We start from the raw sequence: 22,784 nt of genomic DNA on the forward strand, positions 1-22,784 counted from the left end.
GGAGGGGGAAAAAAAGAATGCATCCCCTTCTGACCTTCACCGGGAATTTATATTTTATATTTATCATCTGATAGCTTATAGTTTTATAGACTGTGTAGGAGCTGGTTGGATCTCTAAGAAGTAGAACAGTTGCAGGGAAATCATGAGGTGATGGTAGTTTAATACTTGTTGAAATAATCTTTTTAGCATTTGGTAAGCCTAGGATCTTGACAGATACGTGAAGAGTTCATAGACAGTACTGTTTTACCGATAACCAATTTCTAAGTAATAGTTTGGGAAAATATTCGTAAATTAAAAAAAAAAGACACAATGAAGTTTTTGAATGTAGCTATTTCTGATTTTTTTTATTTAGTGTATAATCTGAAGTTTTATTAAATATTTTACATACAGTATATCGTATTTATTTTACAGTGTTCAATGGGACTATAATAGCTTGTAACAAATATCTGCCAGAAGTAACTTGTTTCTGGTAATCCTATAATGACATTGACAAAAGGATAACCTGAGGTGGTTCTAATTACTCATCTAGTTGGATGATGAAGCTAATAAACTAAGGTTGCAGACTGATACATTGGCTGCCACAGTTGTAGTCCACAGTCACATGTGGTTAGGAAACAGTCTGGTATCACTGCACATTTGGAACTGTTGGGACAGACATCACCACTACTTGACAGTTACTGTTCAATATAGTTACCATTTCAGCAGGAACGTTCTTGTTACTGTTTCTCAGCAAGTATAATGCTAAACTTCTGTTTTGCCACAGTATACTTTGTCTTTGGGAAATTGCAAAAAATAGAGCTCTACATAGTAATTTTCAAAAGATTCACCAGTAAAATACTTCTAAGAATTCTGTGTAGGGCCTAAAGCCCATGAGCACCTCTGGGATCTTTTGGGATAGAAGAATGGACAGTAGCTATTAGTGTATATAGGTCCATGTTACTTGTAAGTCATTGGGGTACATAGAGTTTTTCTTTAGGTCAGTGGTGCTTAAACTTTTCTCCACTGCCACATAAGCAGTGGATATAGAACATGATCTCATAGGGTAATGTGCAGTGAATTTGGGGATAGCTGGAGTTCTACCCCTTTCTTTCACTTAGAAAGAAAGAAAGAAAGAAAGAAAGAAAGAAAGAAAGAAAGAAAAAAACGGGGAGGGAGGAAGGAGAGCAGAGCCTGGCTGGCTCATTTGGAAGGGCATGTTACTCTTGATCTCAGGGTTGTGAGTTTCAGCCCCACGTTAGGGGTAGAATTAAAAAAAAAAAAATCAGTAAGGAGGTGTATGAGAGTGAGGTTTGATAGAAGGATATTTTGAATCCATGTGACATTTATAAAACTGAAATCATCAGAAAGCTGTATTGTATGAATTGCTTGTGACAGGCCTAACATTTCACCTGCATCTTCAGATGTTGAGATTGAAAATCTGCTTTAGGTCATCATGGTGAGTGGGGTCTGGGGTACAAAGACACTATATAGCACACAAATGAGCAGTTTGCATGCACATCAGCTTTGTAGAGTGAAGATGAAGAAAGGAGTCTGAAAGCACATTGTTGCTTATTAAACTGTGGGAGGCACTCAGAAATGGTAGGAGATGAGATCAGAAATTCTGTTTTGGACATACTTGAGATGCTTCTTAGATTCTAAATGAAGTGTTATATATCTCATCCCGCAAAAAACAGTTGTGTAGCAATTCAAAAAACAAAAAACCTTGAAATCTATATCAAAGTGGAAGTTTCTATTATTTGCCTATTCTAGTTGAAGAGTCTGCATACCGCTAAAGGTTAAAGGAGGAGGATTTTCAAACAGGAATAGTTTACACAACATTGGCTTTAGACTTAAAAAAAGAGACCTACTTTAAAATCCTGTTTGTGAGAGGTGCAATTTTGTGATCTTGCACAAGCTACTGAACTTGTAAGACTGACTCCTTATATATAAAGTGAGGGATAATACCACTATCCCTCACAGAGTTGTTGCAAGGATGAAATGAGACAATGCCTGTAAAGCAGAGAGCACGGTGTCAGATACTTGTCTATATTGTAATTATTGTAGATTATTTTTGTTAATAGTCTTTAAGTGCTTTTTATTTTGTTTATTTTTAATTTTTTTTAGTATTTATTTTTGTGAGAGAGAGAGAGCAAGGGAGGGACAGAGCGAGAGGGAGACACAGAATCCAAAGCAGGCTCCAGGCTCTGAGCTGTCAGCACAGACCCCAATGTTGTGAGTTCAAACGAACTCACAGAACTTACGAGCTGTAAGATCATGACCTGAGCTGAAGTCAGACGCTTAACTGACTAAGCCACCCAGGCGCCCCTAACCGTATTTTAGTTTGGAATAATAAAGAGTTCTGATGACTACAATCAGGGAGGAAGAGAGGATGTATTATATATCTTATTTCAGACTTCACTAAGGGCTCATCAAAACTCACCACTGTACAATAATAGTTTTGCATATACCAAACTTAGAGAAAAATTTACAGATGTTGTACAAAGTTATATGCCATTGGGGTGACTGGGTGGCTCAGTCAGAAAATAGATCACTTAGAAATATCTAGGCAGTTCAGTACGTGGGGACCTAGGTAACAGAATTTAACAGCCTCCTCAAGATGCTGTCTCCTTGCATTTCTCTCTTCAAGATTTCAGATGTCCAGGAGCACCTAGGTGGCTCAGTCAGTTGAGCGTCCAACTTCAGCTCAGGTCATGATCTCACGGTTTGTGAGTTCGAGCCCCACATTGGGCTCTGCGCTGACAGCTTGGAGCCTGGAGCCTGCTTCAGATTCTGTGTCTCCTTCTCTCTCTGCTCCTCCCCGCCCCTCACACTCTGTCTCTCTCTCCTTCAAAAATAAACAAACATTTAAAAAAAAAAAATTAAAAAAAAAAAAAAGATTTCAGATGTCCAGAAAAAGTCTCATTGGCCGGGCTTGGGTCTCTTGCTACACTTTGGCTAAGCTGTATGATCCCTTGATTGACAGACCTACCAGAATGACAGAAAAGGATGCTTTTCCAAAGTTAATCAAACTGTTGTTATCAGCAGGAGGGATGAATAAATTGGCAAAGAAATGCACATATTTATGCTACAAATAGACCATAAAACACCCTTCTTACTTCGTATCTTAAGGAAAACCCAAATCACTGTATGTCAGTCTGTTCTGTAGTGTGACCAGAAAGGAAAAGATAATAAGTAGCATTACCCGAAGAAAGCCCCTAAATTTCATGGGCACATTTTTCCCCAAACTTTTTATTTCAAAATAATAATGATGCACAGGAAGTTACAAAGATAGTTCAAAGAGGTCTCACATACTCTTCACTCAATTTTCTCTAGTAGTTACATTTTTTTTAAACTGCAGTGCATTCTCAAAATCAGAAAATTGAAATCGTTTAACCAATTTATACTGTGTATAAGTCTATGTCATACCCCCTTCGGTCCCAGATGAACATTCGCAAACTTTAAGGTTGTCTGAATCTTCGTGTTTCTATAACTACACATATGGTAGTTAGAACATTAAGACAGTGTACACATGTGTGCTTTTAAAAGTCATATCTAGAAAGAAAAATAATGCTTTTAAGAAAATACTAAAGTTGAAAATTTTAAAGTTGAAGTGAGTTGGTATGATTCAGGCAAACTTACCTATATAGCAGTTGCTGATAAAGAAATGTAGATGTTGTTTCTTGAGATCAACTAAGAAGAAAGTACTCTTGCGGAGATGGCCTGGCTCAGTTGGTAGAGCCTGTGACTCTGGATCTTGGGGGTCATGAGTTTGAGCCCCATAGTGGGTACAAAGGTTACTTAAACAAATATATAAATACTTTTTTTAAAAAGTGTTGGAGGGGGAGTACTCTTCCAAACTTAGAGGCTTTATTTGTAACTGAAAAGGTTTTCGTTCCACAAACAGGATGTTGTTCATAGAGAAAATCCCTGCAAAGTAAAATATCTAAGAGATTTGGGGGTGCCTGCCTGGTTCAGTCAGAAGAGCATGTGACTCTTGATCTCAAGGTTGTGAGTTCTACCCCACATTGGGAGTAGAGATTACTTAAATAAATAAAAACTTGAAAAATTATATCTAAGAGATTTTTATCTCACTGGCATATAAAAGTAGTCTATTCCAAATGAATTGTTATCCTATGCTGATAATTAATAATGTTAATTTGCTGCTTTGGAACATGATATTCTTTATAGTGAAGTTTATCCATTGGACTTCAGGATTTTACTGGTTTTAGTAGAACATTTTAATCTGTTCTCAACATGAGAACATTATGTCCTAATTTTATTCATAAAACAAATTTTTTTCATGAATGGTAGGAAGAGAGAGTACTGATTCAATAGGTGAGTGAGTCACCTTAAATTTTTCTGGTGGTAATGGTAGGCCTGGCAGCAAATGAGTATCTTCTTTTTTATACTACAGTTCAACTAACCAAACTCTAAACCACCTCATTTTTATTGTGGAGGAGTTAAATGACAAAGGAAAACAACTCCATCTACATGGCCTGGAGATTTGTACTGTTGGGTATTTGTAATAATTTTTACACTGAATTTGTTTGGTGTGTATCTTTTTATACCTTTGTGAACACACCTGTACCATACACCAGTTTGGTTGGTGTGTGTATGGGTTTGTTGTACAAAAACTAGAACTAGTTCAAGCTGCAAATTGATAAGGACCATCTTTTCACATAACTGCGTCTCTTTATAATGACGACTGTATTACCGTTTAATCAGTTTTCTGTGGTTGGTCACTGGTTATTCCCAGCTTTTGGCTGTTAAAAAAACAGTGATAATAGTCTTTTGCAAATATGAGTATTTTTGTAGGATAATTGCTGTGTATGTAATTGCTGTGTATGAAATTGCTGTGTAAAAGGTCTGTTTGCGTTGGTAATTTTAGTGGATACTGCCCTCCAAAGAGCCTGTCTTACCTCTTTCCCACAAACCCTGATGTTTCTTAAATCTTTGATGGTCAAATAAAAATTATTGTTCTTGGGGTGCCTGGTTGGCATGCAGCTCTTAATCTCAGGGTTGTGACTTCAAGCCCCACTTTGGACATGGATCCTACTTTAAATAAATAAATAATTAAAAATAAAATCACTGTACCTCTTTAGTGAGACTGCCTCCTTGTACATTGGCTCTTTTTATTTTTCTGCCAGCTATCTGTATTTTGCCAGTTTTCTTTTGTGTTATAAAGGTGTTCCATTTTTCTAAGTTTCTTTATTTTTAATGATGTTTTGAAGTTTGCTAGTCCAAGATTATTTTTTTAAACAACTCTTGTCTTATTTTTATGGTATTATCTTTTGAATTTAAATTTGCAGTATAAGATAGAAAATTGATATGATTACTTTTATATAAAGTATTGATGTAAAGGTACAGCTTACTTTTCAAGATAATCTATCTTTTCTCGATTGATTTGAGATGGAATCTGATATGCTGGTTTTAGTAAAGTCTGCTAAGGGAAATTAACATGGTGAATTAGTATACTGTACTTGGAGGTTTAGTTGTTAAAGAAAAATTATTCTGATACCTGTTAAAATCATAAGGAAGACTTTATTTAGGTCTGTTGCGATAGATGTCAAGACTGAGTAGGGGAAAGAGACTGGGCTCCAAGCCTAATACAGCAGACACTTTCGGATATTTAGCCAACAACACGAATGGGAGGAGGTGTCAGTGGATAGTATACTAAGAGGAGACGTCAAGGGCAGGGGATTCCTGCTAAACTGACTTGACAGGATTCTTGCTGAAAAGCAGCCCATGACGATCAGATACCAAAGGTGGAGGTCAGGAATTGGATCACATACAGAGGGTGAGGTCTTCTCTAAAAACAGACTTGTCAGGATTCTTGCTACAACTGGACTCAGCAGGCCCAAGGACTAAAAGAGAGCTCAGAGTAACCTGGCTAAAGCTGGATAAATAAGGATAGTTAAAGTAAAGGCATGGTTAAGTTCCCATTTGTTATGGGTATGCAAAGAAATTTGGGAATACTAAACTTTGAATATTTCACCTAAATTGATTTCCTTAGTGTTTTAGAGAAAAATAATTTTTTCCCCATATTAAAGCTATACTTTCAGAAGAAACAAGAGAGGTGCCTGGGTGATTCAGTCGGTTAAGTGTCTGACTTTGGCTCAGGTCCTGATCTCAAGTTTGTGAGTTCAAGCCCTGCATCCAGCTCCCTGCTGTCAGTGTGGAGCCTTCAGATCCTGTCTCTCCTCTCGGCCCCTCCTCCATGCACACACGTGTGCGCGCGCGCGCGCTCTCTCTCTCTCTCTCTCTCTCTCTCTCTCTCTCTTTTTCTCAAAAATAAATAAATTTTGAAAAAAGAAAATATACTTACGCTGTTTTAGAGGACACTTATTTAAGGGTTGGGGACAAAGAAGGCTACCTAAGTGTACTTTATTTTACCAATTTGTCTTTGGAGACTTAAAAATACTTTTTATGATCAGAAAACAAAATTAAACGAAAATTCCCTTTACAAAAAGCGAAATGAAATGAATCTCACCTCACTATGTAACTGGTTGTAAGGACAAATACACAGAGTGGTGACTTTTAAAACAGAAAATCAGGGTGCCTGGGTGGCTCCAGTCAGTTAAGCGTCTGACTCTTGATAATGGCTCAGGTCATGATTTCACGGTTCATGAGATCCAGTCCCGCATTAGGCTCTGCGTGCTCTCTCGCTCTCTCTCAAAATAAATAAACTTAAAAAAAATCATGCATGCCTTGTGAGAAGTGCATCCTCTAATATTGGAATGAAGCTATTATGTTTGTTATTTAATGAAGAGCAAATAATTGTCAATAGTGTTAAAAAAAAATTCAACAGAATAAATTTGAAGATCTTACTGGGTTTGTTTGTCCAGTGATCATGAATGGGGACAGTACCCCTTTAGCAAATAGAAAGGAGCTTCAAGGAACTCTACAAAATAGAAGGTTTTTTTAAAAGGCTGTAAGGGAATGGGACAAGGAAGGGCATAAACAAAAAGGACTCTTTCCAACAAGGTCATCTTTCTGTAGGGGAGGGGCAGAGGTCTGTCTTGGAGTTTACTATTACTGTCACTGATAAGGTAATTCCAAATTACCTGGGTGATGGTCATATTCCTGGGTGTGACTTAACTGAAAACTACAGTTAAGTCTTGGTTTGCAGGGTTGGGGGCAATTGACATCATTTTGAGCCTGTTCCTTTTTTAGCAATAGGAACTGAAATTTTTAGCATGAGTGACAAGAGATATAAAAATACAGCTGTTTAGTAATATCGCAGTCATCCTAAATTTGAAAACATCAGTATGATCTCATGATCTGTTTCTCTTTAGAAAATATGCTTATTTCCTAGCAATGTCCACAAAAATTCATAACCACTAATCAGCCTAGTAGTGATCACTACTCGTAGTGCCCAGATTATGGTTTCTAGGTATCATTTCCCATTAGAAGAATCAGGGCTCCTTGGAGAAATAGCTTATTTCAGGTTTGGACCAGAAATGTACAGGATAGATCTCCTTCATCTTATAGCAGAAACCAAGGATGTTACAGTTATGTTAAAGGACTCAGGAGCCATTTCGAGCACCACTAAGATTAAAACCATTAAATTTGTTGAAATTCATTAGTTCATAATGACATTTAAAAAAAATTCATTGTTCACATTTGGAGAATAGGAAGGAAACATTATTCTGAAGGAGGGAAGGCTTTTCTCTATGAAGAAGAGATGAGTGTCAGCATTTTGCAAACCTTTTTATAATGGTTCATCACAAAGAATACTGACCATAAGTGAAGGAAGTACACACCATTTATTTTGTACTCAGTTAAACTTGAAAAAAATCATGCTGGAGCCAATGAATGCCACCACAGGGATGCAATCAGAGAAGGCCATTTATAGGGGACAATACAAAACTAAGGAGCCAGGCCTTCCTCCACTTTGTTTTAAAACCGGGGGTGGGGGGGGGGGGTGGGTAGGGCACCTGGGTGGCTCAGTCGTTTAAACATATAACTTCAGGTCAGGTTATGATCTCGTGGTTCCTGAGTTCGAGCCCCACATCAGTCTCTGTGCTAACAGCTCAGAGCCTAAAGCCTGCTTGGGGTTCTGTGTCTCCCTCTTTCTCTGCCCCTCCACCCCGCCTCAAAAATAAACATTTAAAAAATAAGAGAAAAGGCAAGGACTTTTAAAAGAGGATGGAGAGAATTTAGAGATTTTTTAAAATACATTTTTTTCACAGAATCTTTTACATTTAAGAGCCACATGAACCAAATGCAGTGTGTGGTCATTATATTGAACCAGATTCCAAACAGCCAGTTGCAGTAACACATGTACAAAATAATTGGGGGAAATTTGAACACTACTGTACACTTTATATTTTAACTATAATGAATTTTAGTGGGTGATGTCATTCCAGGTTTGTTTTTAATAAGTTATTTTTATCTTTTAGAGATCTATAATAAAATATTCGTGGGTGAAGTATGTCTGGGATTTGCTTCAGATAATTGGGGGGTGTTGTCAAAAATGAGAGGGTTACCTGTGAGTTTGTTATTGTTGAAGAGGTAATTGATTTTATGGAGACTCTTTGTACTATTCCCTAGTTTTTGTATATACCTGAAAATTTGCGTAGAAGTTTACTTTTAAAAGTAAAATGTGATTTCTTTTATGTAAGGATGCCTTTGTACTTCTTGGCTGTTATTTTCAATTATGTGTTTGTCTTTTTTATTGTTCTCTAGATTGCCCCAGTGGAAAATGACAATAGCTATGATGAACTGAAAAGAGATGCAAAGTTATGTTTGTCACTAATGTCTCAGGGGTTGCTTTACCCTCATCAAGTGCCTTTGGTACTTCAGGTGCTAAAACAAGTAAGAGTGTATAACAAATATTTATATGATTTTGTTAGAACTTGGTATATCATTCTAAGAATTTCACAGAGTCCGCTGTAGTGCACATAAAACCTGAAATTTGTTTTTCATTTTGAATTTTCTTTTAGTATGAGGGAAGACATATATTGACCAAAGAAACAGACCTAGATTCTGTACCTGCCTTTGCCACCAACTTCTGTGACCTTGGGGGCAATCACTCAACCCCCAGATTTTCTATATACACAAAGAACTACTTATTGAAGCACCTTAGATACAATGTGCTTATGAGTGAGGGGGGTGGTCATTCCCTTTCATCAATATCCCCTTTATTTTATGCACTTGTATTTCCCAGTTTCTGGTTAAAAATGATGATAATAATAATAATAATAATAATGTGCAACTCTTAGAGGAGTCAGAGCATTAATTATAAATAATTTTCTTCAAGAGTTGACTTTTGAATGTGTTCCTTTCCCTTTACTTTCAACCATTCTAAATAACTAACTTTACCTGAAATAGTTTATGCAACCTTTTATTTAGAAGGATATAGGATACGAGCTTGCTCTAACTATACTTGTAAAAGTAGAGTTGTAGTAGATTATATTATTTGCGTGTACTTTCTGTCATTTTTGTTCTTGGTAGCACTGTTTGCATTGTTTCTACTTCTTCTCATTTACAGACAGCAAGAAGCAGTTCTTGGCATGCTAGATACACAGTACTGACCTACCTCCAGACCATGGTATTTTATAACCTCTTTATTTTCCTTAACATTGAAGATGCAGTTAAAGACATCAGGTGGCTGGTTATAAGTCTTTTGGAGGATGAGCAACTAGAGGTAAAGTTTGAGATACAGCAAATCAAATGTAATACATTTAAAGAAGGCATCATGCCCTACCCCCTCTTTAATAAGTATGCACTGATTGATTTTCTTAAAGTGTAAATTATTAAAAGTAACTTTCATTTTAACATACTCTGTGTGATTGGTTTTGATACCCTAATCATGACTTCCTGTCGTACAAATGGAAACAAACATTGGGCATGTACTTGTTCTGGCATCTCTTTGAACGTGGACAGATAACATTTTTGAACCAAAGTTTTCTTATATGTGAAATTGCAGGTGATAATATTTTCCTTACTAACTTAAGAGCTAATAGGAATGTCCATGAAGGCAATTTCAAGAGAATAAAAATCCAGACACAAATGCTATTATCCAGTAGACTTAAAATAGGATTGTTGCCCCTTTTTATTTTTCTTGGTAGAGAAATTAAAGGTAGCTTTTGAGGTGAGGTTACATTAACATTTTGTACAAAAAGATAAATCTCTTAGTTAAAATAGCCACATGTAAGAAAAGCGTGTTGTAGTAAATACGGAATAAGATACAACTTTTGAAATTGGCCTTAGGTAAAGAAAATTCATTGAAATTTTTGTGAAATTTGTACTTTTTTAATTTTATGGGCTTTATGGGTTTTCTGTATGGTAGAACACTCCCAGTAATTATATATTCTATTTGAGAGCACTGAAAATAGATCATATCAGTAGGAAACTAGGAATGGAAATTTTTCTACCTTCCTAATGAGCCTATTCATTTTGTAGTACAGCTTTCTTGTTTTCTGGGAGCCAATATCGTCTAGTCCCTTAGATACTCACAGTTGGTTATGACAACCACAACAGACTTCAATGTAAATATTTACAGTTATCCATAACTTTTTAACTTGTATTTTTTAGTAACTTGAATGGAAATGAAAAGGTGGAAATCTTGAAATCAGTATTTCCTAATTTTAAATATTACAGTAATCACATTAAATTGCATTTACTGTTTGGCTGGACCTTGTAGAACATTTTCATAATTATTTTTATATTCCATGTAGTAGGCTTAAGCATAACTGCTACTATAACTATGCCATTCATTAAAACTACCTTTCTTTTTTTTTCCTAAAGATTTTTTTTTAAGTAATCTCTCAACCCAGTGTGGGGCTCAGACTCACAGCCCCAAGATCAAGAGTCGTGTTTTCCACCCACTGACTGAGCCAGCCGGGCACCTCTGTCATATTTTTTAAAACAAAATATTGAGTATCAGTAATAATTAGTGACAGCTACTCATAATACTGAAAAAACGTTTTAATAATCTAAATGAGGAATGTTTAAAGAAAACTATTGATTTAAAGGAAAACTTTTAGGGGTGCCTGGCTGGCTCATTTAGTAGAGCATGCGACTCGATTTCAGGGTCGTGAGTTCAAGCCCCATGTTGGGTGTAGAGCCTACTTTAAAAAAAGAATGTGTAATGATGATGACAGGGTTGTCAAGATATATAATGAGTATTCCACATTAGTCTTCTGTCATAGTATGTTAGCACTGGCTCTTTGAAAAGCAGCTGATAGCCACAAAATTCACAGTAAAATTGTTCATACATTGGAATTTAGTAATCCCAATTTTTAGGATCCAACTTAAGAAAACACATAACAATATGGAAAAAAATTATATACATAAGTTAAGAATATTTTTAGCACAATAGAAGTTGAAAGCATTCTAATCAATAGTTGGATATAAAAATGAATCATGGTATTAAAAGAAATAATGCAACCGAATATGAAGTAGTAAAACATTTTATAATGTAATTCATTTAATAGTGTAATGAAAATGTTAAGTATGCAAAAACTTTCAACACTAAAACATTTAAGACAAAACCTTTTGAAGCAATAAATAGCAAAATATTCAGGTTTTTTTTTTTCAAATCATTATTTCCTGTCTTTATGAATATTTAGCAGGAATTTTGTGATATATCTGAGAAGATAGCATTTTACTGCTTTTTTGTTTTCAACAAAACTTGAGTTCCCATTCCACTTTGAAATGATACGCTCTGCATTTAGCACTTCTGAAAACGTTTGTAGTCTGACATAAGCTTGTGAGATTCCTAAGAAGTAAATTGCACAGAAGTAGCTACAATATATTCCCATTGCAGAAATTGTCCTGTATCTCTGTTACCAATGAAAACAACAATAGCAGTAGATTTTAGAGATCTGGACTCCAGGAAAACTTTGTTTTAATGTTAGGCTCTGGCACTGCTTTTGAACAGTTATAGCCCTGATAAGAACTGTCGGTCAATGGGAAAATGCTTTATGGAGAAATTTAATTTTGTATGTTACTCTTCTGCAACCCTAATGCTTTCATCCGTTTTGAGGTCACAGACCCCTTGAGGATCTGATGAAGTCTCCATTAAGAAATAGCATGTGAGAGTATTTACACAATTTGCAAACAAATGCCAGGGAAAGCCCCCAGCCCAGTTCCCGCAACCACCCTCCCTAGCGTTCCACTTGATTTAGGATCTCAACTCTAAAAGAAGTGATTATCTCTACAGGTTCGAGAAATGGCTGCTACCACCTTAAGTGGTCTGTTACAATGTAATTTCCTGACCATGGACAGTCCTATGCAGATTCATTTTGAGCAACTTTGCAAAACAAAACTACCGAAGAAAAGAAAGCGAGACCCTGGTTTTGTAGGAGATACAATTCCTTCTGCAGGTAACTGTGCTGGTAGAAAAATACCCATATCCTTTGGGAAATTAACCAGGCTTACTTAACAAATATTTACTGAATACTTGTATATACCTGGGTACTGGAAATAGTTGTCCCTGCTTTTTTTTTTTTTTTTAATAATTTTTTTTAATGTTTATTTTTGAGAGAGGGAGCACAAGTGGGGGAGGGGCAGGGAGAGAGAGAGACAGAATCTGAAGCAGGCTCCCTGGCACGGGGCTCAAACTCATGAACTGCAAGATCATGACCTGAGCTGCAGTCGGATGCTTGATTGAGCCACCCAGGCGACCCAGGTTGTCCCTGCTTTTAATGAGCTTTGCCTATTAAGGCAAGACCTGGAATTTAAAAGCAAAAATTGAGATAAGTACAAAGGGATCTGAGGATGCCTGGGTAGTTCAGTCGGTAAAGTGTCTGACTCTTGATTTTGACTCAGGTCGTGATGGCATCTCACCATTGTGAGATCAAGCCCCAAGTTGGGCTTGGTGCTGGTTGTGGAGCCTGTTTAAGATTCATCCTCTCTCTCTCTCTCTCTCTCTCTCTCTCTCTCTCTCAAAAAAAAAAAAAAAATAATAATAATAATAATAATAATAATAATAAAAACAAAGAAACCTATACACCGCTGCATGCAACTATTAAATTAATCAGGTCTACCCACCTACATGAATTAGTTATTTTGGAGAAGCTAAAATATTTTTTAGATTTTATTGCTTAGGTATAAATGTACTAAGAAAATACAAAGTAAAAACAGCCTTGCTTTTATTTGGAAAGGGGTCTATTCACTACTTCACTAGCCATTTGTTGGGAGGGTAAGAAGAGTCCTCTCAGAGTAGAAGTTTCTACTCTAACAGAGCATAAAGATAAACAGTCTGTTTAAGAATCAGATCTGATTACCATGTCACATTTAAAGAGACATATAAACATGATTGTGGGGCGCTTAGCTGGCTTGGTCGGTGGAGCGTGTGATTCTTGATCTCAGGGTTGTAAATTCAAGCTCCATGTTGGGTATAGAGAGTATTTAAAAATAAAATCTTTAAAAAAACCATGGTTGGAAAGAACTATCTGACATTGCGACTGCTAACTACATAGTCACAGGAAGAATGAAAAATATATAGAAAGATTCTTAATAAGTAGGAGGCTTATCAGATTTATGGGACATGCCTGGAATGTGAAGCTCCTAAGTGCTGATTACAGGAGAGTCTTAATTATGTCATATAGTTACCTAATAGCAATTTCCAATAAAATGCCAATGTATGTTCTAGTGGCTTTGCTTGAGAACTATATATGTATATATTTTTTAATTATTTATTTTGAGAGAGAGAAAGAGAGAGAGGGTATGAGTAGGGGAGGGGCAAAGAGAGAGAGAATCCCAAGTAGGCTCTGCACTGTCTGCACAGAGCCCCATGCAGGGCTTGATCTCATGAGATCATGACCTGAGGGTAAGTCGGATGTTTAACTGACTGAGCCATCCAGGCACACCTGAGAGCCGTGTGTGTGTGTGTGTGTGTGTGTGTGTGTGTGTGTGTGTGTGTTTTAATGTTTACTTTTGAGAGACAGTGTACAAGCAGGGGAGGGGCCGGGGGGGTGGTGGTACAGAGGATCTGAAGCAGGCTCCAAGCTGACAGCAGACAGCCCAACGTGGGGCTCAAACTCACTAGCCGAGAGATCATGACCTGAGCCAAAGTCAAATGCTTAACCGACTGAGCCGCCCAGGCATCCTGAAAACCACTAGTTTAATTGAAAACTAATTTCATTTCACTGTAACACATGCAGTAGAGTCCTGTAAATATTGGAACATACATTGGTGTTTTTTTTGCAGAGTTGGTCAAACGTCATGCTGGGGTGCTAGGACTCGGTGCGTGTGTTCTTTCTAGTCCTTATGATGTTCCCACCTGGATGCCCCAGCTCCTTATGAATCTCAGTGCACATCTAAATGATCCGCAGCCTATTGAGGTAAAATGCTTTCTTGTTAGTTTCTTTGCATGCATATTATATCAGTGATGTTTTGTAAGAAATCATTTATGCTGATAATTTCCTATTCACTCTGGACCTTCAGCTATGATAAAACTGCTGCTGCCACTACCTCTGCCAGGGCTAAGCCTGCTCATCAGTGATTATTAAAATCTTGCAGAGGCCTTGCTTTTGTGTATATTTGAGATCTTTTGGTAGCAAGGAAAATACTATAGCTTCTGTCTCTCCCAGTTCAGTGGAAGTAAAATACTGTCAATGTTGTCTGGATAGTTAATCTTTATACTTCACTAACATTTTATACCTAGGAAGTATCTAACTGGGAGCTAATATTAAACAGGAAATTGTGGGGCGCCTGGGTGGCGCAGTCGGTTGGGCGTCCGACTTCAGCCAGGTCACGATCTCGCACTCCGTGAGTTCGAGCCCCGCGTCAGGCTCTGGGCTGATGGCTCAGAGCCTGGAGCCTGTTTCCGATTCTGTGTCTCCCTCTCTCTCTGCCCCTCCCCCGTTCATGCTCTGTCTCTCTCTGTCCCAAAAATAAATAAATGTTGAAAAAAAAAAAAAAAAAAAAAATTAAACAGGAAATTGTGATGGTAGTATTCATGAATAACTATGTACCTAAATAGCTGAAAAGGTCAATGGCTTTGTCCTTTTCACCTTGGTAAATAAATGTAGATGTATATTCAAACTGGTTTAATAATGCGGTGTAAGTTCCAGGGGCTTGTCCTAAAGTGCAGCTCGTAGTTTTAAAGAAGTGAGCTTGGTGGCTTTGCCAAGTTCCATTTGGCTTGTTAGTTTTGCAGCACTCAGTTAAGTGTGAGATCTGAAGTCTAGAGGGATCTTTACTTAGTTATTCTAAACACTAACTAGGATAACTAAACACATATCTATCCTAAACACGTAACTATCCTAAACTAGTTATCCTAGTTTTTCAGAGGTTAAAATAAAATGTGTGTGGGTTGCCTACTCTACAGATGACTGTAAAAAAGACCTTATCCAATTTCCGAAGGACGCACCATGACAACTGGCAAGAACACAAACAGCAATTTACAGATGACCAGCTGCTTGTTCTCACCGATCTCCTCGTGTCACCATGCTATTATGCATAGAAGGGTGAGTCAGCAAAATTGAGATTAAAGAAGTCTGGCATCCCCAGGCAGATGTCATTGGTTTGGTGATTGGGAAGTAGGTGTTCCTAAGTTTTTTCCTTTTTCTGACATTCTTAGATGTCACTGTTTAGATTTAAAATATATATATGACTTTTGCTATCACCAGTGGAAGTAAGTTTCCAGAAAATTCTTCCTTGTTTCTCTGCTTCGGGTATTAAGCAGAGAATTGATGTGACTGCTTTTGGACCTTTATAAATGAGAAGGCTCAGTAGCCTGGGAATGGTTAGTTAAGAGAAATTGTGTTCTTACTTGCCTCCTGCGTGAGGCCTAGGCACTCTGGGTTGCCCCAAGGACCTTAGGTACTGTACAATTATGAGAACATTTCATCTATATTCTTAAGTTTTTTGTTTTTTGTTTTTTGTTTTCATCCTGAATTAAAGATGAGAACCTAGAAACCTTTCCACTGGGATAAGAAGAATAAAGAAAATCTCACTTCTTGCATGTTCTGTTCTCTAACTGAAATTTTTTTCCTCCCTGATACAGATGAGTAGTCCTCCCTTCAAGCTCTTTTCATCAAAAATTCCAGATCCTCAGGTACCATCTGTGGTGGCTCTCTGCAGGTTTTTAAACCCCGCCTCTGCTGAGCTCTCATCGGTTTGGTGGTTTCTGTGTTTAGTCTCATTAGTCTACGTTCCACAGGCTCTCAGCTGCCATTTGATTACCTAACTTGTCTGGAAGTATCTCCAGAATACTGAACACTTTTTCTTTGAGGCATCTGACAAAGCCATAGTGTCTCAGACTAGAAATAATTACCCAATATGATCATGGCATCCAAGAACAAACAGAGTCTAGGAAATCATTAAGAAACAATTTACATGTAATGGAGAATACCTGTCTGTAATACAGGTCCTGTCATTTCACTCATCTCAAATTATTTTGAATTTTTTCCAAATGGCTGTTGGGTGTAGATGGTAGTAGGGCTACGGGCCATAAATCAAAGCCTGAGAGCCTTGGGTCTGGAGAGCCATGAAGAGGGAAGTAAAAGAGAGCCAAGTTTGGAGCCTAACCAAGGACCTGATGGATCACTCCACCAAGACACAGAAGTGAAGTCTTTGTCCATGTTCTTCCCACAGACTGGAGTTTTTGGTGCTGATAGAGCAGTTGCTGAAAAACTGGGGGTTTGGTGAATAAATTTTTGATTGATTGTTGTGCGTGTATACAATGTGTGATTTTGAAAATAAACAACAACAACAACAACAAAAACCCTGACTGATTGATTTTTACCTGTATTCTTTGCATATACTATTGGACCCTCTTTGAAAACTGTTATACATCACCTAATGGAAAACTGCTGTGTATGTGGAAATTTCGTAATTTTCTTTCTTTTTTGTTTTTTTTTCTTTTCTTTTTTTTTTTTTTGCCTGCAGAATCGTTGAGAGACTGAGTCTTTATATTTAATTGACTTGTTTAATAAATGTTATATAGATGTAAAAGACTGTATAAACTGTAGAGATAGCATTGGCAAGACTTTGTACAGATGCAACCTTTTACACAGCACCTGTGTGTAATTTGTAAAGATTCACATGTAGCTCTTTATTATAGTAAATTTTGGCTTTTGTACCAATTGAATGCTATTTTTTGTGTTTTTAAATTATTTTCTCTATCTTTTCATGTTACAAAAGCTGAGGTATGGGGTTTTTGTTTGAGTTCACTTATCGTTAGAATGTCTGGATTTTTATGTAACTTTTTTGTGTGCATCCTTAAATGCAAACACCACATGTTTGCCTGTGACAAGTTTATAGAATGCAAGGTATCTTCTAGGTTAAAGTAATTCACAAGTTGGTGAATGTCATCTTGGAACACACCCTGTACAGTCTTCCTTAAAGGAACACTACAGTATATTTTTTAGTATCTACTTGCTGAATGACTCGATACAGACCTAAGCACAGCAGAGGTCCCGGTATAGTATTGAATTGTCAGCATACACAGGCCTAATCCCTGTATAGAGTAGTGCCAAACTGATGATTTCAATTGTGTAACTAGTTTAAAACCCAATAAATGGATTGTTTTTAACATCTGGCTTTTGTCTTCATTAAGAAGAGAAGACAGTTTTCTAGGCAGTGACTCTCATGGATTCCTTTTCCATCCATAGATCTGTATCCATAAATTCATGCCCTCTAACCAAAATGAATTACCTAAATGAATTACTGTACTAGACCTGTCTAGTACAGTAGCTAATAGCTACATATGGCTATTTACATATAAATAAAATTTCATTTCTTCAGCCTCTATGGCCACTTGTGGCTAGTAGTTTACCTTACTGAGTAGCACAGATTAATGTTTTTATCACAGAAAGTTCTGTTGGACAGCACTGGTCTGGTCTAGATCATTGATGATCTAGATGTGTCTAAGAATGTGTCTAAGAATCACATGGGGATTTTGTTAAAATGTGAATTTTAATTCATGCTGCTAGCTCATGATATTGATGCCTGGCCCTCACACTTTGAATGGTGAGGCCTTACATTATATTAACCACTTGAGATTTTTCTAAACAAGCTGCATGAAACTATGCCTTAGCAAGGTTCCTAAAGTAGGAACTTTATTATTTTTTTCAATATATGAAATTTATTGTCAAATTGGTTTCCATACAACACCCAGTGCTGATCCCAAAAGGTGCCCTCCTCAATACCCATCACCCACCCTGCCCTCCCTCCCACCCCCCATCAACCCTCAGTTTGTTCTCAGTTTTTAAGAGTCTCTCATGCTTTGGCTCTCTTCCACTCTAACCTCTTTTTTTTTTTTTTCCCTTTCCCTCCCCCATGGGTTTCTGTTAAGTTTCTCAGGATCCACATAAGAGTGAAAACATACGGTATCTGTCTTTCTCTGTATGGCTTATTTCACTTAGCATCACACTCTCCAGTTCCATCCACGTTGCTACAAAGGGCCATATTTCATTCTTTCTCATTGCCACGTAGTACTCCATTGTGTATATAAACCACAATTTCTTTATCCATTCATCAGTTGATGGACATTTAGGCTCTTTCCATAATTTGGCTATTGTTGAGAGTGCTGCTATAAACATTGGGGTACAAGTGCCCCTGTGCATCAGTACTCCTGTATCCCTTGGGTAAATTCCTAGCAGTGCTATTGCTGGGTCATTGGGTAGGTCCATTTTTAATTTTTTGAGGAACCTCCACACTGTTTTCCAGAGTGGCTGCACCAGTTTGCATTCCCACCAACAGTGCAAGAGGGTTCCCATTTCTCCACATCCTCTCCAGCATCTATAGTCTCCTGATTTCTTCATTTTGGCCACTCTGACTGGTGTGAGGTGATATCTGAGTGTGGTTTTGATTTGTATTTCCCTGATGAGGAGCGACGTTGAGCATCTTTTCATGTGCCTGTTGGCCATCTGGATGTCTTCTTTAGAGAAGTGTCTATTCATGTTTTCTGCCCATTTCTTCACTGGGTTATTTGTTTTTCGGGTGTGGAGTTTGATGAGCTCTTTATAGATTTTGGATACTAGCCCTTTGTCCGATATGTCATTTGCAAATATCTTTTCCCATTCCATTGGTTGCCTTTTAGTTTTGTTGGTTGTTTTCTTTGCTGTGCAGAAGCTTTTTATCTTCATAAGGTCCCAGTAATTCATTTTTGCTTTTAATTCCCTTGCTTTGGAGATGTGTCGAGTAAGAGATTGCTACGGCTGAGGTCAGAGAGGTCTTTTCCTGCTTTCTCCTCTAGGGTTTTGATGGTTTCCTGTCTCACATTCAGGTCCTTTATCCATTTTGAGTTTATTTTTGTGAATGGTGTGAGAAAGTGGTCTAGTTTCAACCTTCTGCATGTTGCTGTCCAGTTCTCCCAGCACCATTTGTTAAAGAGACTGTCTTTTTTCCATTGGATGTTCTTTCCTGCTTTGTCAAAGATGAGTTGGCCATACGTTTGTGGGTCTAGTTCTGGGGTTTCTATTCTATTCCATTGGTCTGTGTCTGTTTTTGTGCCAATACCATGCTGTCTTGATGATTACAGCTTTGTAGTAGAGGCTAAAGTCTGGGATTGTGATGCCTCCTGCTTTGGTCTTCTTCAAAATTACTTTGGCTATTCAGGGCCTTTTGTGGTTCCATACGAATTTTAGGATTGCTTGTTCTAGTTTCGAGAAGAATGCTGCTGCAGTTTTGATTGGGATTGCATTGAATGTGTAGATAGCTTTGGGTAGTATTGACATTTTGACAATATTTATTCTTCCAATCCATGAGCAGGGAATGTCTTTCCTTTCTTTATATCTTCTTCAATTACCTTCATAAGCTTTCTATAGTGTTGAGCATACAGATCTTTTACATCTTTGGTTAGATTTATTCCTAGGTATTTTATGCTTCTTGGTGCAATTGTGAATGGGATCAGTTTCTTTATGTCTTTCTGTTGCTTCATTATTGGTGTATAAGAATGCAACTGATTTCTGTACATTGATTTTGTATCCTGAGACTTTGCTGAATTCATGTATCAGTTCTAGCAGACTTTTGGTGGAGTCTATCGGATTTTCCATATATAGTATCATGTCATCTGCAAAAAGTGAAAGCTTGACTTCATCTTTGCCAATTTTGATGCCTTTGATTTCCTTTTGTTGTCTGATTGCTGATGCTAGAACTTCCAACACTATGCTAAACAACAGTGGTGAGAGTGGACACCCCTGTCGTGTTCCTGATCTCAGGGAAAAGGCTCTCAGTTTTTCCCCATTGAGGATGATGTTAGCTGTGGGCTTTTCATAAATGGCTTTTATGATGTTTAAGTATGTTCCTTCTATCCCAACTTCCTGAAGGGTTTTTATTAAGAAAGGGTGCTGAATTTTGTCAAAAGCCTTTTCTGCATCGATTGACAGGATCATATGGTTCTTATCTTTTCTTTTATTAATGTGATGTATCACGTTGATTGATTTGCGAATGTTGAACCAGCCCTGCATCCCAGGAATGAATCCCACTTGATCATGGTGAATAATTCTTTTTATATGCTGTTGAATTCGATTTGCTAGTATCTTATTTGAGAATTTTTGCATTCATATTTATCAGGGATATTGGCCTGTAGTTCTCTTTTTTTACTGGGTCTCTGTCTGGTTTAGGAATCAAAGTAATACTGGCTTCATAGAATGAGTCTGGAAGTTTTCCTTCCCTTTCTATAAAGTAGGAACTTTAAAAAATAAAAGTTCTGGGCACCCACTGTGGCATCCTGAATCAGAATTTCTCTGGTTGGACACAGGCGTCAATATCTTTTAAAATCACCATAATGGGGGCACCTGGGTGGCTCAGTCGGTTAAGCGGCCGACTTCAGCTCAGGTCATGATCTCGCGGTCCGTGAGTTCGAGCCCCGTGTGGGGCTCTGTGCTGACAGCTCAGAGCCTGGAGCCTGTTTCAGATTCTGTGTCTCCCTCTCTCTGACCCTCCCCCATTCGTGCTCTGTCTCTCTGTCTCAAAAATAAATGTTAAAAAAAAAATTAAAAAAAAATAAAATCGCCATAATGTTTCAGTTGTGCATCAGAATTGAAAACCTCTTGTGAAGATTCTTATGGCCTGCCATAGACCTAAAAACAGGATTTTTTTTTTTAATTTTTTAATCTTCATTTATTTTTGAGAGAGAGACAGAGTGTGAGCAGGGGAGGAGCAGGGACAGAGGGAGACACAGAATCCGAAGCAGCCTCCAGGCCCCGAGCTGTCAGCGCAGAGCCGGTGGTGGGGCTCGAAGCCACCAGCCGTGAGATCATGACCCGAGCCAAAGTCGGACGCTCAACCGACTGAGCCACCCAGGCACCCCCAAAACAGGATTTTTCAATCTGAGTGTCCAACATTTGCCCCGTGTCATGATAAAAGGTATAGGTGTTGCTTATTACCTTGATACCCCAGTCTGGTTATACTGTGAATTATCTAATTCCTTACATTTTCTACCAGTGGCCTCAAGAATGAAAGGGATGGGGGAGACAAAAGGGCAGGTGGCTACTGTTTTTTTTTTTTGGGGGGGGGGCATTGTTGGTTTTTGAGAGACAGCACAAGTAGGGGAGGGGCAGAGAGAAAGGGAGACACAGAATCCCAAGCAGGCTCCAGGCTCCGGGTGGGTTAGCACAGAGCCCAATTTGGGGCTGGAGCCCACAAACCAGGAGATCATGATCTGAAACTGTTGTCTAAGGTAGTTCCTAAATGTATGGTGCACAGAGCAGGAACGGTGTTAAGGGAGGCAAAAGCAGACCAAAGTTGAGAAGTCACTGCGGTTTCGGAGTGGAAGAGAGTGAAGGTAGGTTTCTAGGTGGGGAAGGGGTTGAGTGGTGAAAAGTGAGGTTTTAATGGCTAATAATCTAGTTGTTTATGGATCCTTTGAAAAAGTCTTCGGGGCGCCTGGGTGGCTCAGTCGGTTGAGCCTCCGACTCTTAATTTTCAGGTCCAGTCATGATCCCGGGGTCATGGGATCCAGCGCCATATTGCGCTCAGAGTGGAGATACTCTCCCTCTTTGCGTCCGCTTGTGTGCACGCGCTCGCTGTCTCTCAATAAAAACAAAGACTTTGTAAATTGTGTTTCAAAATTTAAGAAAATTTACCCACCTAGTCTCTTAATGTGAAGGAATGAAAGTTTCGGTGAAAAAAATAATAGGATGAGAAAGCAGTTTTCAAATACTCTGCTACTTGGTATTGTCAAGCCCTTTATGTATGTATGTATGTATGTATGTATGTATGTATGTATGTATATTTTTGAGAGAGAGCACGAGCAGGGCTGAGAGAGGAGACACAGAATCCAAAAAAGGCTCCAGGCTCTGAGCTGTCAGCAGAGATTGATGTGGGGGCTCAAACTCACCAACTGTGAGATCAACCTGACCTCCACCCAGGTCCCCCCTATGTGTTTTCTTAAAGTTTTTTGGGGGGATTTTGTGTGTGTTTACTTAGCCAAGCCCTTTAGATTGCAAAACTGTGATTAGTAGTGTGGCCAGAGAGGATTACTGAGGAATTTGGTTTTACTGAAAAATCAACTTTTTCTACATAGTCTTCATAGTTTTGTGCACAAAGACCATTGTCTTGTTACTATAATTGCTTTGAATATTTTTCCCCATTGTTGAACATCAAGGTTTTCAGTTTTCTTTACTACAAATTATATTGCAATGAATATTTTCATAACTTCATGCTTAAAACTTTTTTCAAGTATTTCCTCAGGATACATTGTAAGGAGTACATTTTGATGTCAAAAATCTAGACATTGTAATTGCTGTGATATATTTTCCTTCACCTGCACATGTATCAGTTTGTATTGCCAATAATGGTACTAGAATGATGGTTTCCCTGCAAATGGATAGCCCATTCATACTTTAACATAGTCCTGTTAGTGCATTTGCAGATTTTTGGTTTTTTACTACTGAGCTTCT

General features: G+C 38.0%; 1 protein-coding gene across 3 annotated transcripts in view; it reads left to right on the plus strand.

Annotated features, from left to right (window-relative positions):
- The window catches only part of PSME4 (proteasome activator subunit 4), a 98,944-nt gene extending 81,474 nt beyond the window's left edge, over nucleotides 1-17,470 (plus strand). For all 3 annotated transcript variants that reach the window (XM_060606033.3, XM_060606042.3, XM_078444473.2), the window contains 6 exons: nucleotides 8,668-8,796; nucleotides 9,473-9,628; nucleotides 12,149-12,311; nucleotides 14,140-14,273; nucleotides 15,263-15,401; nucleotides 15,941-17,470. In XM_060606033.3, the coding sequence (XP_060462016.2) occupies nucleotides 8,668-8,796; nucleotides 9,473-9,628; nucleotides 12,149-12,311; nucleotides 14,140-14,273; nucleotides 15,263-15,397 (717 nt within the window). In that variant the 3' untranslated portion in view covers nucleotides 15,398-15,401; nucleotides 15,941-17,470. The remainder of the gene's footprint in view (nucleotides 1-8,667; nucleotides 8,797-9,472; nucleotides 9,629-12,148; nucleotides 12,312-14,139; nucleotides 14,274-15,262; nucleotides 15,402-15,940) is intronic.
- Nucleotides 17,471-22,784: the final 5,314 nt, after the last annotated feature.

This window comes from Panthera onca, chromosome A3 (assembly GCF_046562875.1).
Source record: "Panthera onca isolate mPanOnc1 chromosome A3, mPanOnc1 haplotype 2, whole genome shotgun sequence".
NCBI classification, from domain to species: Eukaryota; Metazoa; Chordata; class Mammalia; order Carnivora; family Felidae; genus Panthera; species Panthera onca.